Source organism: Pleurodeles waltl, chromosome 5, assembly GCF_031143425.1.
Source record: "Pleurodeles waltl isolate 20211129_DDA chromosome 5, aPleWal1.hap1.20221129, whole genome shotgun sequence".
NCBI lineage: Eukaryota > Metazoa > Chordata > Amphibia > Caudata > Salamandridae > Pleurodeles > Pleurodeles waltl.
In genome coordinates, this window is record NC_090444.1 from 171,169,277 (window position 1) to 171,188,674 (window position 19,398).

At 44.6% G+C, this 19,398-nt stretch overlaps 1 protein-coding gene across 4 annotated transcripts in view; it reads right to left on the reverse strand.

Moving 5' to 3' along the window:
- Window positions 1–241: 241 nt before the first annotated feature.
- Window positions 242–19,398, reverse strand: part of MARK1 (microtubule affinity regulating kinase 1) — a 355,979-nt gene continuing 336,822 nt past the window's right edge. For all 4 annotated transcript variants that reach the window (XM_069233866.1, XM_069233864.1, XM_069233865.1 and 1 more), the window contains one exon: window positions 242–2,718. In XM_069233866.1, the coding sequence (XP_069089967.1) occupies window positions 2,364–2,718 (355 nt within the window). In that variant the 3' untranslated portion in view covers window positions 242–2,363. The remainder of the gene's footprint in view (window positions 2,719–19,398) is intronic.

Genomic DNA, 19,398 nt, shown 5'->3' on the forward strand with positions numbered 1-19,398 from the left:
GTGATGGTAAGGTTGTAGGATATGAGACAAAGTAGATGCAAAACTATTTTTCATTAGCGCATCGTACAAGGCAAAGATGACAGGAATTTTGGTGTTATTTGAAAGAAGCTCAAAGCTATTTCTCTGCCTTGGCCCTGCCTCTACTGTTACTGTGGAAAAAGCTTTTTCATTTCACAAGCACTTCTGCCAATGGTAAGACAAATAGTTTTATAAATCAAAAATATAAGCAAAAACAATCATGCTCCATTCTTCTGATGTTTTATTTCAATTTCATTGGAGTATGATATTTCAATTTAATTTTACAGTACCAAAGGACTCATCCTCAGGTGAAATGTATAAAAACGGGTATTGAGTCAGTACCAGTGGGAATGCACAGAGGTCAATTTTAGGAAAACTTAATGATAGTAGGATCGATACCATTTGTGAACCAAATCAAGCAAGTCACCTGAGCATACATAAAAAATACACATATTGCTAATCAAGCACTCCAGTTGAAACAGTTATTTCCTGTCTGATGAAGGGGCAAATAACAAGTGTTTTTATTATCAGAATTATTCAAGTAGGTTTTAATAGAGTGCACCTGTAAGAGTGAATCAATATGACTTGCATCAAAAATGTCATTAAATGAACACTAGGCAAAATGGGGCTATAGGTCATACTCTCCATCACCCTTCTTCTAAGGCAACAATACATGTCCATGTCAGAACAGAACCATTACAGCAGAAAGCTACATCACAGTACAGTACAGCATGTGAAGTTTGACTCCGTCAAAACGTAGTCACACGGCGGAGCATCAGAAACAACTACAGCCTTCTCAGTCTGATTAGCTTCAGAGTTTATCATCACAGCTTTTGCTTCATTTTCCTGAATTTGACTGGACAGCTTTTTCTTCTCTTTTTGTTTTTAAATCTTCTTATTCCTCCAAATTAGGTCAGATGGCGGATCCATATGCTGAATATATTAATTACAACATTAAATAGCATTGCACAATCAACCTCTATGGTCAATTCAGTACAAAATAACAAATATTAAAATGTACCAGTACTAGTGGTTTTACATAAGTTTATATCACTAATTTATGAAGGAAACCCTTTTTTAAATGTAGGCAAATACCTTGTTACAAAGCTGCACATTACAAGCATAATGATGTGGAATAAATATAAGGAATTCGGTAAAATATTAATCACAAAGAGATTACATGGGAACAAACTGTACAACCACTTAGGCATGGCTCAACAATCTTCTACTGTTAAGAACAATGTGTGCCTATCCGTAATGTATTGTATACCATGGCGTGTGCATTTTAAAGAGGGGCAGAGGATGGGAGCAGGGGCAAAACATTCCAACAGATAGTTAATTCCTGAGGTGTCTTATCAACTGCTCTAGTTGGTTAATACTTCACTTTCATTAGCTTGTGCTAGCAAAGCGTCCCAATACACATTTCCACAATGGAATCTGCAATGGTTTTAAAAGCAACAAACATAATGAATATTTCACATCATTTTCGAACAGACATGATACTTCCTTTTTTCAAAGGCAGTTGCCAATTCTACTGCTACATCTGACAATGTCATCAGAACAAACTTCTAATATTACAGGGAAACATTATAATCTATGATAGTGTTTCTCCAGCACCTTGCTCAAGAGACCCAAGACTCAAAAAAGTATTATTTTACTTTAGTTATTTTTTTTTTTAACTACAAGTGCCAACACTGTAAACATCTTCGCATTTCCAACCATATGCGGTGTATTAACAAGGCTACAACCCAAAAACAGCCAAGAACAACCGTGTGTACAACTAAGGCCGGCTTGTAGACCAGTCTTTGATTCATAAATGATTTTAAATAACTAAACCATGATCATGCTACAGCTGTGATAACTCCAATATTTGCACATTTTCAGACTGGATACAATCTAAAAAAATATAAGCATGATGGAGGTAAGAAAAATAACATTCAAAAATGCAAATAATGATCAGGAAGAACTTACATCTGAAACAAAGCATTGAACATACATATCTGTACATTAATCTAAACACAACTATACAAGACCTGTATTTTTTTTTTTAAACGAAAACTTTTCTTTTTATAATACAACTCTATGAACATAAACTGTGAACAAATTGCTCTCTATATACTTAGCTGTACATGTGAACATACATTTGTTTTTTAACTACAGTCATTTAATATAGGTCATAATGACTTTCATTGTACAGTTCATAACTATGTATAACCTTATTGCAATAAGGGTAATTTCTACAGGGGTGGGGAGATTCACAAGCCAATCACAATAGGCGTTACCGGTACATTCCAACATGGTAGTGTCAAACGTGTATGAATATTCCCTGATCCCATAAGTTTCTTTTACAGCTTTAGCTCATTTGCAATCTTAGATGCAATGTTCTTAAATGCAATGGAAGTCCCAGATATTCGCTTGAAGCGCACGCCGTTGAGTGAGAGCCGTGGAAGTTTGCAAACTTCCATTTCCCACTGCACAAGGCTATCCTGCCGTGCATCGCCGTGAACACAGAACAATAAAAACCTCTCTTTTTGTTCATAATCGCAGTTGTTGACATCTAATACTTTCCGTATCTCTTTCATCATGTCATTCGGATCCATGGAACTCGTGGTCTTCATACTCCAAGTGAACCTTAAAGAACGGGGTTTGGAATCCTTAACATCTTCTTTTTCTCTCTCCTTTGTTTCCCCAGACGTACTTCTGCAGAAGGTAAAAAGCAGATGGGACAACACGTCCAAAAAGTAACAATTTAAAAAGATACCTTTTCATGTGCTGACAATGTAAAAACCATAATACTGTATTTATAAAACTGTGAATACTCTGCACTGTAACAGCTGAACTATAACATTAAATGGCAATTTTGTATAGATAAGCTGACAGTGATATAATAAGTGATGATGCAAGCATACTGTGTGCTCTGCGAGGATGGTAAAGTTGAAATGTATTCTACTAAATCATTACTATGAAGAGCCCTATCAATTACATGAATTATATACATTGCTTATTGTCTTGTGACATTTTACAAGAGTGTTTTGAGAAAGCTAAAGTAAAGTAAGCACCATCTATACTAGATTTAATCTCGATTGACTCTGTGATTATCACTTTACAAATCTGTAAAGGTTCTACCCTGTACAAAAAGGATCACCTCTGTACACTAACTACCCTGTAGGGGTGTTTTAGTTCAAAACACGTTATCCTCTAACTGAGGTACAGGATATGGTCAGTGTTACAAGATAAATTGGAAGAAGACAGAAGTTCTGGTAATAATCAACCCTTGTGTTAGAAATCAGTTTATAAACTGAAACATGAAATGGATTCAGAGGGTTTGAATTGTCTGGGTATCATGTCCATAAGGACATTTCTTGCCTACTGCAACTTAAGATGTTTCCCATTTTAGGAATATTACAACAGGTACAAGCAGCCTTTACAAAATAGGAATCTTTGACTCTGATGTTGTGGGTGAATGCAATTAATTTAGAGATGGTTGTATCACGTAAATGTCTAGATTTATTGCTGAACGTCTTTAGATAAACACTGTAAAGTAATACAGTGTACATTTTTTGACAACAGATAACATCTAGAACAACACTATGTATACTTCTAAAGGAAACCACAGTTGGACTGCTCTGGATTTAAGAATATTAGAAGATATATCCCAGGGCCTTTACTTTGCATGCCTCTTTTCTTGGTGTCAAACTAATTTGACCCAAGAACCTGTGTGGCGCAAACTGGAGAGCCCTTTACTCTATCTTGAGAGGCTCTTTACTGTCTGTAGATAACATTTTGAAATTGCAGGAACTACTCTTCCTTGAATGGTAGGCACATGTTTGCTATGGGGAACCCCTGCTATTTAATACAAACATTTATTCTGGAAAACAAGTCTAAAATTGTGGATTTTGAGTACTTCAAAAGGAAGTAAAAGCTATCAAAAAAGCAAGAAACACTATAAAAACAACTCTTTGGTTAGCCTCAATCTGTGGAATTCCTGATACCAGAAGGCGCTCCTAATGTTCCCAGTCCCAATACATTGAATACAGGCCATCTTCATCTGGCATCAGTGATTTATATATTTTCTTTGAAGAACATGGTAATGAACAGGACAAAACATACAAATGTTTAATTTGAGTTAGGATGATATTATCCATACTGAAATATTCAGATTGTTATAAGTATTTTATCTGATCCCAGGCCTTATCCAACAGAAAGAACAAGTTACTTATCTTTGGTAATGACTTATCTGGTAGAAACTTATTCTAGTTGAGAATTCCACAGAATTTCCCACAGGTGTCATTCTGGAGGTTTTTCTCGAGCAGTACTCCTGCGCGCCGTCATGTGGCGTCGGTCGGCTATGCGTCTATCGCCAGCTCCATGCGAGCCGGATATGATGTTGCGGGACCTATATAGGTGCCACCCCGGTGCACTGACATCAGTTTTTTTTTTACAAATTTCCATGCCAGAAGCGCAGAGCCATGAAGAACCCTGACCACTTGTGCATCAAAACAAGGGCCCTGAAAAGGAATTCCCTGTTCCTAGAAATCAGTTCACAGAGCGAGAAGGACGGGTGAGTCAGTATGGAATCTGCATCTAGAATACCTCTCTACCAGATAAGGTGTTACCAAAGGTAATAAACTGGTTCATCTGATGGAGACTTCTAGTTGCAGATTCCTTACCTTAGAATAGATACAAAAGTAATATCCCCAGAGGAGGGTCTGCAAACCAAAATCATATTAGAAGGTCCCACAGGACCAAACAGGCAGAGTACCCTTCACTTCGGACTTGACTATGCAGGCAGTAGTGTTTGGTAAGCATGTGCAAAGATGCCCACGTTGCTACCTGACAGATGCCCTGGACTGGAACAATGCGTGCTAACAGTTGTTGCAGCTGCTGCTCTGGTAGAATGAGGATGCAAACCCTCCAGGGGATGCTTTTTAATCAATGCGTAACACATTGTAATGTGGAGAATGGCCCAACTAGAAATGGTTACCTTTTCCACTGCCTGACCTTTCTTCGCACCCATATACTCAACAAGGAGTTGATAATCCACCCAGAACTCTTTGGTATGATCAAGGTAGAACGCCAACACTGTTTTTAGGTTCGGGAGATTAAATCTCTCCTCTTCCTTAGAAGGATGTGGGCGTGTGTAAAAAGTAGGCAAGGTGATGGATTGGTCTACATTGAAGGACATAACCACTTTTGTAAGAAAGGAAGCCCATATGCGAAGCAACACTCCGCCAGGAGAGACGGAAAGGTAGGGTGGCTTAGATGACAATGCTTGCAGCTCACTCACCTTGCGGGCTGATGTAATGGTCACAAGGAAAGCTGCTTTTAATGTTAGGAGCCTTAGAGGCCATTGTGCAGAGGCTCGAAGGGAGCACACATGAGGAATGTCAGAACCAAATTCAAATCCCATTGGGGCATGATGAATGACGATGGAGGAAACACGTGGGTAAGACTATTAAGGAACCTACTAACAATAGGAGACTTAAACAAAGAGGGCTGATCATGTAATCTTAGTAATGCAGAGATAGCAGACAAATAACCTTTGAGGGTGGCCAAAGCAGAGTTGTGCTGAGCCAAAGAAAGTATAAACAAGAGGACCTCAGAAAGAGGGGCAGAGAGGTGGGGTCAACAGCCTTGTCAGTGCACCATGCCACATATTTATGCCGATGACAAGCATGTACTGTTTTGGTGGAGTGACGCCTGGCTGCCAAGATAACATTCCATACTTCGGGCAGAAGGTCAAAAACAGTCAACTGCCACTGCTCTATCTTCACGCAAGATGGCGGAGAATGGAAAGCCCAACCCTACTGCTGTGACAGAAGATCCTCTGGAAGGGGCAGTCTGACCGTGGGATGGATGGCCATGCTCAATTGCTCAGGATACCACACTCCATGCCCAATCCAGAGCCACAAGGATTATTTGGGCTTGGTCGTTCTTGATCTTCTTGAGAACTCTGAGCAGAAGTTGTATGGTCGGAAAGGCATACAGGAGGCATGAGTTTCATGCAGGACGAAAAGCGTCAACGAGCATGTGCTGCCTTGCAAACTCCAACACGCAAAACTGATGCATTGTACTTTCTCTGCGCAGGCACACAGATCTAATGAAGGTTCTCCCCACTGCTGAAAGAAACATTGCGCCACCTCCAATTGAAGACAACATTCATGATCGACAAAGCATTGTCGGCTGGGTTTGTCCGCTCTGGCATTCAGAGAAGCTGCCAGGTGTTGAATCACCGGGGAAATGCCCGATGGTCCAGTCACGTCCAGAGGCGCAAAGTCTCCTGACAAAGGGTCCACGACCCCACTACACCCTACTTGTTGCAGTACCACATGGGGGTAGAGTTTTCCATGAACTCCTGCACCACTTTCCCTTTGAGCGAGGGAAGAAATGCTGTCAAAACCATTCTGATTGCCCAGAGCTCAAATAGGTTGATGTGGAGTACGTACTCTGCCGAAGACCAGATGCCTCTTGTAAAGAAATGGCTCCCTGTTGCAGTTACCCCCCACTTTTTGCCTGATACTGATGCTGACTTGACTGAGAAGTGTGCTGGGACCCTGCTAACCAGGCCCCAGCACCAGTGTTCCTTCACCTAAAATGTACCATTGTATCCACAATTGGCACACCCTGGCATTCAGATAAGTCCCTTGTAACTGGTACTTCTAGGACCAAGGGCCCTGATGCCAAGAAAGGTCTCTAAGGGCTGCAGCATGTCTTATGCCACCCTAGAGACCCCTCACTCAGCACAGACACACTGCTTACAAGCCTGTGTGTGCTAGTGAGAACAAAATGAGTAAGTCGACATGGCACTCCCCTCAGGGTGCCATGCCAGCCTCTCACTGCCTATGCAGTATAGGTAAGACACCCCTCTAGCAGGCCTTACAGCCCTAAGGCAGGGTGCACTATACCATAGGTGAGGGTACCAGTGCATGAGCACTGTGCCCCTACAGTGTCTAAGCAAAACCTTAGACATTGTAAGTGCAGGGTAGCCATAAGAGTATATGGTCTGGGAGTCTGTTTTACACGAACTCCACAGCACCATAATGGCTACACTGAAAACTGGGAAGTTTGGTATCAAACTTCTCAGCACAATAAATGCACACTGATGCCAGTGTACATTTTATTGTAAAATACACCACAGAGGGCACCTTAGAGGTGCCCCCTGAAACTTAACCGACTGTCTGTGTAGGCTGACTAGTTCCAGCAGCCTGCCACACCAGAGACATGTTGCTGGCCCCATGGGGAGAGTGCCTTTGTCACTCTGAGGCCAGTAACAAAGCCTGCACTGGGTGGAGATGCTAACACCTCCCCCAGGCAGGAGCTGTGACACCTGGCGGTGAGCCTCAAAGGCTCACCCCTTTGTCACAGCCCAGCAGGGCACTCCAGCTTAGTGGAGTTGCCCGCCCCCTCCGGCCACGGCCCCCACTTTTGGCGGCAAGGCTGGAGGGAACAAAGAAAGCAACAAGGAGGAGTCACTGGCCAGTCAGGACAGCCCCTAAGGTGTCCTGAGCTGAAGTGACTCTAACTTTTAGAAATCCTCCATCTTGCAGATGGAGGATTCCCCCAATAGGGTTAGGATTGTGACCCCCTCCCCTTGGGAGGAGGCACAAAGAGGGTGTACCCACCCTCAGGGCTAGTAGCCATTGGCTACTAACCCCCCAGACCTAAACACGCCCTTAAATTTAGTATTTAAGGGCTACCCTGAACCCTAGAAAATTAGATTCCTGCAACAACAAGAAGGACTGCCCAGCTGAAAACCCCTGCAGCGGAAGACCAGAAGACGACAACTGCCTTGGCTCCAGAAACTCACCGGCCTGTCTCCTGCCTTCCAAAGATCCTGCTCCAGCGACGCCTTCCGAAGGGACCAGCGACCTCGACATCCTCTGAGGACTGCCCCTGCTTCGAAAAGACAAGAAACTCCCGAGGACAGCGGACCTGCTCCAAGAAAAGCTGCAACTTTGTTTCCAGCAGCTTTAAAGAACCCTGCAAGCTCCCCGCAAAAGGCGTGAGACTTGCAACACTGCACCCGGCGACCCCGACTCGGCTGGTGGCGATCCAACACCTCAGGAGGGACCCCAGGACTACTCTGATACTGTGAGTACCAAAACCTGTCCCCCCTGAGCCCCCACAGCGCCGCCTGCAGAGGGAATCCCGAGGCTTCCCCTGACCGCGACTCTTTGAACCTAAAGTCCCGACGCCTGGGAGAGACCCTGCACCCGCAGCCCCCAGGACCTGAAGGACCGGACTTTCACTGGAGGAGTGACCCCCAGGAGTCCCTCTCCCTTGCCCAAGTGGAGGTTTCCCCGAGGAACCCCCCCCTTGCCTGCCTGCAGCGCTGAAGAGATCCCTAGATCTCCCATTGACTTCCATTACAAACCCGACGCTTGTTTCGACACTGCACCCGGCCGCCCCCGCGCTGCTGAGGGTGAAATTTCTGTGTGGACTTGTGTCCCCCCCCGGTGCCCTACAAAACCCCCCTGGTCTGCCCTCCGAAGACGCGGGTACTTACCTGCAAGCAGACCGGAACCGGGGCACCCCCTTCTCTCCATTCTAGCCTATGTGTTTTGGGCACCACTTGGAACTCTGCACCTGACCGGCCCTGAGCTGCTGGTGTGGTGACTTTGGGGTTGCTCTGAACCCCCAACGGTGGGCTACCTTGGACCAAGAACTGAACCCTGTAAGTGTCCTACTTACCTGGTAAAACTAACAAAAACTTACCTCCCCCAGGAACTGTGAAAATTGCACTAAGTGTCCACTTTTGAAACAGCTATTTGTCAATAACTTGAAAAGTATACATGCAATTTTTATGATTTGAAGTTCCTAAAGTACTTACCTGCAATACCTTTCGAATGAGCTATTACATGTAGAATTTGAACCTGTGGTTCTTAAAATAAACTAAGAAAAGATATTTTTCTATACAAAAACCTATTGGCTGGATTTGTCTCTGAGTGTGTGTACCTCATTTATTGTCTATGTGTATGTACAACAAATGCTTAACACTACTCCTTGGATAAGCCTACTGCTCGACCACACTACCACAAAATAGAGCATTAGTATTATCTATTTTTACCACTATTTTACCTCTAAGGGGAACCCTTGGACTCTGTGCATGCTATTCCTTACTTTGAAATAGCACATACAGAGCCAACTTCCTACATTGGTGGATCAGCGGTGGGGTACAAGACTTTGCATTTGCTGGACTACTCAGCCAATACCTGATCACACGACAAATTCCAAAATTGTCATTAGAAATTGATTTTTGCAATTTGAAAAGTTTTCTAAATTCTTAAAAGACCTGCTAGGGCCTTGTGTTAGATCCTGTTTAGCATTTCTTTTAGAGTTTAAAAGTTTGTAAAAGTTTGAATTAGATTCTAGAACCAGTTGTAGATTCTTAAAAAGTATTCCAACTTTTAGAAGCAAAATGTCTAGCACAGATGTGACTGTGGTGGAACTCGACACCACACCTTACCTCCATCTTAAGATGAGGGAGCTAAGGTCACTCTGTAAAATAAAGAAAATAACAATGGGCCCCAAACCTACCAAAATACAGCTCCAGGAGCTTTTGGCCGAGTTTGAAAAGGCCAACCCCTCTGAGGGTAGCAACTCAGAGGAAGAGGATAGTGACTTGGAGGAAAATTCCCCCCTACCAGCCCTATCTAGGGAGAACAGGGTCCCTCAAACCCTGACTCCAAAAATAATAGTCAGAGATGCTGGTTCCCTCACAGGAGAGACCAACACCTCTGAAATCACTGAGGATAACTCCAGTGAAGATGACCCCCTGTTAGCCAGGATGGTCAAAAGATTGGCTTTGGAAAAGCAGCTCCTAGCCATAGAAAGGGAAAGAAAAGAGATGGGCCTAGGTCCCATCGATGGTGGCAGCAACTTAAATAGGGTCAGAGATTCTCCTGACATCCTAAAAATCCCCAAAGGGATTGTAACAAAATATGAAGATGGTGATGACATCACCAAATGGTTCACAGCTTTTGAGAGGGCTTGTGTAACCAGAAAAGTAAACAGATCTCACTGGGGTGCTCTCCTTTGGGAAATGTTCACTGGAAAGTGTAGGGATAGACTCCTCACACTCTCTGGAAAAGATGCAGAATCTTATGACCTCATGAAGGGTACCCTGATTGAGGGCTTTGGATTCTCCACTGAGGAGTATAGAATTAGGTTCAGGGGGGCTCAAAAATCCTCGAGCCAGACCTGGGTTGATTTTGTAGACTACTCAGTAAAAACACTAGATGGTTGGTTAACTGGAAATGAAGTGTGTGACTATGTTGGGCTTTATAATTTGTTTATGAAAGAACACATTTTAAGTAACTGCTTCAATGAAAAGTTGCATCAGTATCTGGTAGACCTAGGTCCAATTTCTCCCCAAGAATTGGGAAAGAAGGCAGACCACTGGGTCAAGACTAGGGTAACCAAAACTTCCACTGGGGGTGACCAAAAGAAAGGGGTTACAAAAACTCCCCAGGAGAAAGTGGGTGACACTAGAAACAAGGAAAAAGAGTCCTCTGTAGGCCCCCAAAAACCAGAACAGGTGGGTGGGCCCCAAGACACAACCCAAAACAAAGGTGGGTACCAGGGTAAGAACTGGGATGCCACTAAGGCATGGTGCCACAACTGTAAACAGTCTGGGCACCACACCAAGGACACTTCTTGTCCCAAAAACAAACCCCAGAACAAAATTCCAGGGGTAACCAGTGTAGCCATGGGAGATGACTCCTCAGATGAGGAGGTCTTCATAGCCTTCAACTGGAAACAGGGCCCAACAGGTGAGTTGGAGATTCCAGAGGGAAGTAGACACTTCCACCACCTACTGGTGAATGGAATCCCAACCACTGCCCTGAGAGACACTTGTGCCAGTCACACTATTGTGCATGACAGGCTGGTGCTCTCAAACCAGTACATCCCAGGTGAGACTGCCAGGGTAAGAGTTAGCCTAGACAGGGTCACTAAGAGGCCTGTGGCTTTAGTACCCATAGAAGTGGGTGGCACTCTTAGCTGGAGAAGGGTAGTAGTCAGTACAGACCTCCCCCTTGATTGTCTCCTTGGAAATGACTACCCAGAGGTTAGTCAGAGCCCAAGAGAGGAACTGGTCCAGTGCCAGTCCTCTCCCAAGGATTCTGGAAGTCCTGCCTCTGCAGTAAATGCAAGCAGGCCCCAGAAGAAGAAGAAAAGAAAACAGAGTAGGAAGGGTGGACAACCTTTAGCCAAGGTTACAGCAAGCCAAGGAGATTCTGCTCCAGTAGGGGAGAACTCCAAAAATGGCCCTGATAAAGTCCAACCTGACCCACAAGAAGTCCTGGCTAGTCAGGCAACTGTTAAACCTGAGTGGGTGGCTCCTCAGCTAACAGAAGAAAGAGTGGAAGAAGGGTGTTTACTACAAGATGTGGTAACCCCCCACTCCAATACAGCAGACAGGCAACCTGAACCCAAAGAAGCCTGTAACTTAGCCCCTTCCCTTTTAGGTGAAGAGCTAAAGGTGTGGTTCTGGGCACTGACAGCTGTCAGTGGCCTCTGCTGGGTGTTAGCCTTTATGGCTGCACTATCCTTAGCATGGTGGTCTGACCCCATGCCAAATAGCAAGTTAGGCCCCCTGACCCTATTGGTCATGGTGGGGTTACTCCAGCTCTGGGTAACCTCTCTGGGTAAGCTAGGGGTAACCCTGGCCAAGATAAGGTTAGCAGAGGTGGATACCTCTAAGACCAAAATAGAAAGAATGGGTGGAGACATTGAAGAGGCAGACAAGAGGCAATTCAGACTAGGTCCTATCACTGTGGAAGTAGGTCAGTTCCCCAAAGGGAATGACCTGAACAGAAGGATGTAAGGCAGAGTAGGCCCTGCAACTAACCAGCCTATTTCTCCTACTCTTCCTCGCCTGACAGACTAGGAAGACTCTCCCAGCTTGGGCTGAGTCTCCTGGCCTGTGGGCTGGGGGGGGCTTGTGTAAAGAAATGGCTCCCTGTTGCAGTTACCCCCCACTTTTTGCCTGATACTGATGCTGACTTGACTGAGAAGTGTGCTGGGACCCTGCTAACCAGGCCCCAGCACCAGTGTTCCTTCACCTAAAATGTACCATTGTATCCACAATTGGCACACCCTGGCATTCAGATAAGTCCCTTGTAACTGGTACTTCTAGGACCAAGGGCCCTGATGCCAAGAAAGGTCTCTAAGGGCTGCAGCATGTCTTATGCCACCCTAGAGACCCCTCACTCAGCACAGACACACTGCTTACAAGCCTGTGTGTGCTAGTGAGAACAAAATGAGTAAGTCGACATGGCACTCCCCTCAGGGTGCCATGCCAGCCTCTCACTGCCTATGCAGTATAGGTAAGACACCCCTCTAGCAGGCCTTACAGCCCTAAGGCAGGGTGCACTATACCATAGGTGAGGGTACCAGTGCATGAGCACTGTGCCCCTACAGTGTCTAAGCAAAACCTTAGACATTGTAAGTGCAGGGTAGCCATAAGAGTATATGGTCTGGGAGTCTGTTTTACACGAACTCCACAGCACCATAATGGCTACACTGAAAACTGGGAAGTTTGGTATCAAACTTCTCAGCACAATAAATGCACACTGATGCCAGTGTACATTTTATTGTAAAATACACCACAGAGGGCACCTTAGAGGTGCCCCCTGAAACTTAACCGACTGTCTGTGTAGGCTGACTAGTTCCAGCAGCCTGCCACACCAGAGACATGTTGCTGGCCCCATGGGGAGAGTGCCTTTGTCACTCTGAGGCCAGTAACAAAGCCTGCACTGGGTGGAGATGCTAACACCTCCCCCAGGCAGGAGCTGTGACACCTGGCGGTGAGCCTCAAAGGCTCACCCCTTTGTCACAGCCCAGCAGGGCACTCCAGCTTAGTGGAGTTGCCCGCCCCCTCCGGCCACGGCCCCCACTTTTGGCGGCAAGGCTGGAGGGAACAAAGAAAGCAACAAGGAGGAGTCACTGGCCAGTCAGGACAGCCCCTAAGGTGTCCTGAGCTGAAGTGACTCTAACTTTTAGAAATCCTCCATCTTGCAGATGGAGGATTCCCCCAATAGGGTTAGGATTGTGACCCCCTCCCCTTGGGAGGAGGCACAAAGAGGGTGTACCCACCCTCAGGGCTAGTAGCCATTGGCTACTAACCCCCCAGACCTAAACACGCCCTTAAATTTAGTATTTAAGGGCTACCCTGAACCCTAGAAAATTAGATTCCTGCAACAAGAAGAAGGACTGCCCAGCTGAAAACCCCTGCAGCGGAAGACCAGAAGACGACAACTGCCTTGGCTCCAGAAACTCACCGGCCTGTCTCCTGCCTTCCAAAGATCCTGCTCCAGCGACGCCTTCCGAAGGGACCAGCGACCTCGACATCCTCTGAGGACTGCCCCTGCTTCGAAAAGACAAGAAACTCCCGAGGACAGCGGACCTGCTCCAAGAAAAGCTGCAACTTTGTTTCCAGCAGCTTTAAAGAACCCTGCAAGCTCCCCGCAAAAGGCGTGAGACTTGCAACACTGCACCCGGCGACCCCGACTCGGCTGGTGGCGATCCAACACCTCAGGAGGGACCCCAGGACTACTCTGATACTGTGAGTACCAAAACCTGTCCCCCCTGAGCCCCCACAGCGCCGCCTGCAGAGGGAATCCCGAGGCTTCCCCTGACCGCGACTCTTTGAACCTAAAGTCCCGACGCCTGGGAGAGACCCTGCACCCGCAGCCCCCAGGACCTGAAGGACCGGACTTTCACTGGAGGAGTGACCCCCAGGAGTCCCTCTCCCTTGCCCAAGTGGAGGTTTCCCCGAGGAACCCCCCCCTTGCCTGCCTGCAGCGCTGAAGAGATCCCTAGATCTCCCATTGACTTCCATTACAAACCCGACGCTTGTTTCGACACTGCACCCGGCCGCCCCCGCGCTGCTGAGGGTGAAATTTCTGTGTGGACTTGTGTCCCCCCCCGGTGCCCTACAAAACCCCCCTGGTCTGCCCTCCGAAGACGCGGGTACTTACCTGCAAGCAGACCGGAACCGGGGCACCCCCTTCTCTCCATTCTAGCCTATGTGTTTTGGGCACCACTTGGAACTCTGCACCTGACCGGCCCTGAGCTGCTGGTGTGGTGACTTTGGGGTTGCTCTGAACCCCCAACGGTGGGCTACCTTGGACCAAGAACTGAACCCTGTAAGTGTCCTACTTACCTGGTAAAACTAACAAAAACTTACCTCCCCCAGGAACTGTGAAAATTGCACTAAGTGTCCACTTTTGAAACAGCTATTTGTCAATAACTTGAAAAGTATACATGCAATTTTTATGATTTGAAGTTCCTAAAGTACTTACCTGCAATACCTTTCGAATGAGCTATTACATGTAGAATTTGAACCTGTGGTTCTTAAAATAAACTAAGAAAAGATATTTTTCTATACAAAAACCTATTGGCTGGATTTGTCTCTGAGTGTGTGTACCTCATTTATTGTCTATGTGTATGTACAACAAATGCTTAACACTACTCCTTGGATAAGCCTACTGCTCGACCACACTACCACAAAATAGAGCATTAGTATTATCTATTTTTACCACTATTTTACCTCTAAGGGGAACCCTTGGACTCTGTGCATGCTATTCCTTACTTTGAAATAGCACATACAGAGCCAACTTCCTACACCTCTGATCTCGGACTCTCCCAAGTGGCTGCCCCATCTCAAGAGTGACGCCTCTGTCACAACTGTCAGATCTGGTAGAGGAAGGGAAAGGGATCTGCCTCTGAAGGCCTGGCCTCACCAGAAACACAACCAGAGGGAATCACCTAAGATCAACAATGACATTGCAGACAGTGTGACCCATGTATCTGGTCAGCACAGGGCATAGTCTACTATCCTGACACTAGGTATAGAGGCAACGTAAAATTACACAGGCCTACAGATAAAAGCTAGAGAAGTGACTAAGTATACCAGAACTAATCCTGGCAGTCGGGGTTATTTTTTTAGCAGTATATTTAGAGATGGGGGGGATCTCTCGTTCAGAGGCTATACAAATGTATACATTCTAAATGAGGCAGACGGGATAGCCACCAATTTTTAGCGGATTTCCTACAATCTAAGTATCCCACAGAATACTGAAAAACACATTAACTATCAATTCAATATAAAGGAGTAAACTGTTTCTCCTGAATGCTTCTAAGAAAGAAAAGGATAACAGAACAAAGCATTAAAAATGTAATAGATTTATTGATATTTAAATTTTCAAACCCTGGTAGTGTAATGAGATAGCACAGTTCCTTTTATGTCCATTTTCATGCTGTATTAGTCTCGCTTTGTAACTCGCAATATCCTTCCACATATGTTGACCAATTATCGCTCGAAGACTGAGTGCACAAACTTAACAGCACACCCTGCTTCTAGAAATCCCTCTCCTCCAAAAACAAGGCAGATCCTCTGCCCATCATTGAGTTCTACAATGAGTGAGATTCTCACTCATTCTTTGCTTTCCAGAACTACTTGAATGCCTGGGAAATAGCAGTTGGACATCTCTCTCTGAAAAAAACATCTGTGAATCCCTCTGATCTTGGCAATTACCACCCACTTACTTTATTACACATACTGGCTACGTTAAGAGTCAGACTGTACCTCACAATTACAAAACTCAGATTAAAGTAAAGAACATCTTTGATGCAAACCAAGTGGAATCGGGAATATTGTGAGCACAGTTATGCTGGTTCTAACTGCCCTTGACAAAGATAGTAGATCAGACCCATCTGCCACGAGTGTTTGCACCAGACAGTGGTTACTGTGAAGTATTTTGAGATATAACACCTGCAAATTCCACAGAACAAATGTTCTCAAAGTATAATCAGAAGTGGAAATCGGATGAGACAAATGCAAGCCTTGTACAGATCAGAGGATGCAGGTACAGATCAGAGAATGCAGGTACAGATCAGATACAGATCAGAGAATGCTTGTAGTGCATAGATACTGCTTCTAAGGATATGAAACTTCCGTTAGTAACTTCTGTAGTAAGTTATCACTAAGAATCGATTTAAAAGATGTACTGAAGGGGTTCCCAGAATCCAGTAAGGTAAAGGGTTCCCAGAATCCAGTAAGGTAAAAGCAACGTAGAAGTTGTACAAACTCGTCTTTTCATTGATCTTTATGGTGAGGGACAGGCAGAAATAGTTTGTAACAAAAAATATATTTTCAGATTGAACTGAATCAGGACTCGTTAAACAGGTAGAAGAACAGGAAATTTGTTTCACATCTACAGCCTCATTTATAGTTAGTGAAAATACGGTGTTTGTGGGGTAAACATTAAACCATGACCACCCTGGGGAATAAAGAACGGTTAAATCGGAGCAAAAAAATATGCATTTTTGTAGTGGAAGAGGAGGAAAAAGTGGGGTAAAAGGGTGCATTTTTCTCTGTCTTTTTCCTCTTACCTTCCATTTATGCCTGGCTGAGGTACTCTCCATATGGCGAGGGAAGCTATTAGTATTTAGTCTGGGTAGAGTTGACAGTATTCGGAATAGGTGGTTAGAAAACACACTGGCCCTCCATCGTTTCCACAACCAGACCGGCTACACTGGGGACGAGGGAGTTTTCTTAAACAATTCCTTTCCAAAAGAAATGCATAAAAATAGGCAGCTTACTGGATCAGGGTCAGTGAATGCACTGATTACCCTGCCGCACTTTAATGCTACCTGTCGCCTCAGAAATGAGTAGGCAACAGGAAGCAAGTCTTCCTTCTTCCGCGTGCCCCAAAAAATAAAAAAACAGAAAGACCTCTGCTGGAGCATGCACAGTTACGTGCGTCCAGCGAACTGCTCCGGCCATGGAACATTAACGGGCACTGCACATGTCTATGTAGCCAATAAATATGACAGAAAACTGCATCTTAATTTAAAGATTCGTTTCTCTGTAAATTTGCTGCACAGCTATTATCCGCTCATGTGGGAATCATTAACTCTACCTGAGCGGACAATGGGCAAAAACCAAACACAATAAGCGGAAAATTATCAATGAGGTTTTAGTCTGAAAGAACCAACTTTAAACCAGATACAAAAGGGCAGTATAGACACAGCAAGAGTAATATATTTCCTAATTTCCCAAATAAACCTAGCAAGCCCAATGAGGACATTAAAATGTTGACACCTAATCGCACTACAGCTACATATCATAATGTGGTGATAGTCACAAGCGGTGAACTCAACCACGCAAGGAGAGCATTAGGAGGTCTGTAACGAGGTCTCCTGGTACGCCAGACTTCAGGTTTGCGCCTGGTAGAGACCCGCTCTCCTTAACTACTGTTGCCTATTATGGCCCAGAGGAAACACTGCCTTTGCGCACTGAGCAGAGGTCTACCCCGAGCAACGTCAGGATCATCCTGCTCAAACCCCTTAAGGACTGGGCGGTTAGGTCGATGTAAAGAGGCAGAAAACTGCAAGAGAAGTATATGACAAACTACAGACTTGGCCGGTTTTGGGTCAGATATTCAGCCGGACAACAATCATGAGCAGTAATGCTCATCAGGCTACCTTAAGTCTCAATTACATGTGAGAAAAACAAGGTTCAACAGTGAGTATCATTGTTTTGTGACAAAAGCTTCAATACATCTGAAACAAAATTGATTTTTAAAGGGGGAAGACGCCATTTGAAAACTAATATGCGTTATGTTGAAGAGGCATTACCTATACGCTCCTTGTATGGATACACTTGAGTCTAACTCGCAAGTTTATGCCATATGTAGCTATTCTTCGTCAAAAGATAAAGGCTGTAACCAAGCCCAGTAGAAATGATGAAGTCGCTTTTCAGAATCTATGGCCAGTTTACATTTGAGCATGAACAATGGTATTCTTCCTCGATGTGAGAATGGGAGATGGAAGGACTACACAAAATGCTACTGAAGTTGATCACACTGGCATAACTTTGTACTGTAACCTGTTACAAAATGTACACAAGTGAAAGGATGTGAAATGTAGAGAGTAGGCCTTTCAGAACACTTTTCTGAGAGTGGGTTGCCCTGGCTGCGATCAATCTCTGCAGATAAAATAAGCAGATATTTCAGCAACAAGTAGTATCCTTGCCTCTTTTGAAACGAGGACCACCACTGAAGATGGGTGGTCCTCATTTAACTGGGAGTTTAAGAGCAGCATCAGGCATCATACAACAGCAAATGTAGGCTAATATCCTTTCTTATTTTCTTCAATCTCAGTGTACCATCTAGATAGACGACAGTGGTTGTCTACAAGGTTTCTTAATTGAATTCTATCAAAACATAGGCTTTCTGCTCTGCACAACCAAACATCACAATGAAATATTGGCAAAAAGGTGGAGTTTGAAGATAATACCAAGGGAAACCTAAATGCAACAGACAATCTGCTAGCAGAGATCGCAGCTACAGTCAAACAACTCCATGCAAAATGTCTATGTAGTACAGCGCAGGCCTACCAGGCACATGCAGTTCTTTCGAGCTTTAAGAAACACTTTTAGTGCTAGCTCTTTAAATAAAGAATCTTAGATGGGCTATCTTAGGTGGGCTATTTGCACCTACCTTGACTGCTCACAAATAAAGTCTCACTAGTTGTCATCAAACCTAGCTCACAAATGGGCTAGCGAGGAATGAAAGCAAGTCCACTACGAAGAGGGATGCCAGATGTAGACACAAATTAGGCCCATCTTCCTCTTCACATCTTCACAAAACAATTTCAGTTAGGTGAAAAAAGTTGTCACGTTCAAAACCTATGGTTCCCTAACTGCATATGTGATGCTGCAGCGGGCTCAAGTGCAGGATTTTTCTGATCTCTGTCAAGAAATGTCTTATTCAGTAAAAAGCCTGCAAGTGCCATGGAAGAAAGAGGTATGAAAAACTTAACAGATGGTGCTACATTTGGGGCACCAAAAATATTTGTCCTGTGACATTAACTCCTACGTAAAGCTAGTTGTAGCTCAACATCTTCTCTACAGCTAAGAAGTCCAAATTTAGAAAGGACTTTTGTATCATGTAAGGTGCATACATATGACTTTCAATCGCCAGTTCAACTAGACAGGAGTTCTATTAAAAGAGGACTAGATAAGAAGGTATTAAATTGCTGGAGGGATGGATTTGGCTTACCATTTCCGAAGGTTTGTATGATGAGACCTGCAACAGAGTGGTAAATGGATTGCCAATCTGGACATGTATTGGTAGAATCGTTCTGGGTGGAGTTTCCGAATTTCTAAATCAATATAAATTATTCAACATACTGAGTCTTGTGCTTCTAGTTCCAGGTCTACCATACTCCCACATTAAGACTGAAGGAGACTGATGGGGGTGGCCACAACTGCAGAAAAAGTAATGGAACCACAATATGCAATACACTATTCAGATGGCAGAGGCATATATATACAGTCCAGTGCCTGGATAACACCCTACAATGAATACT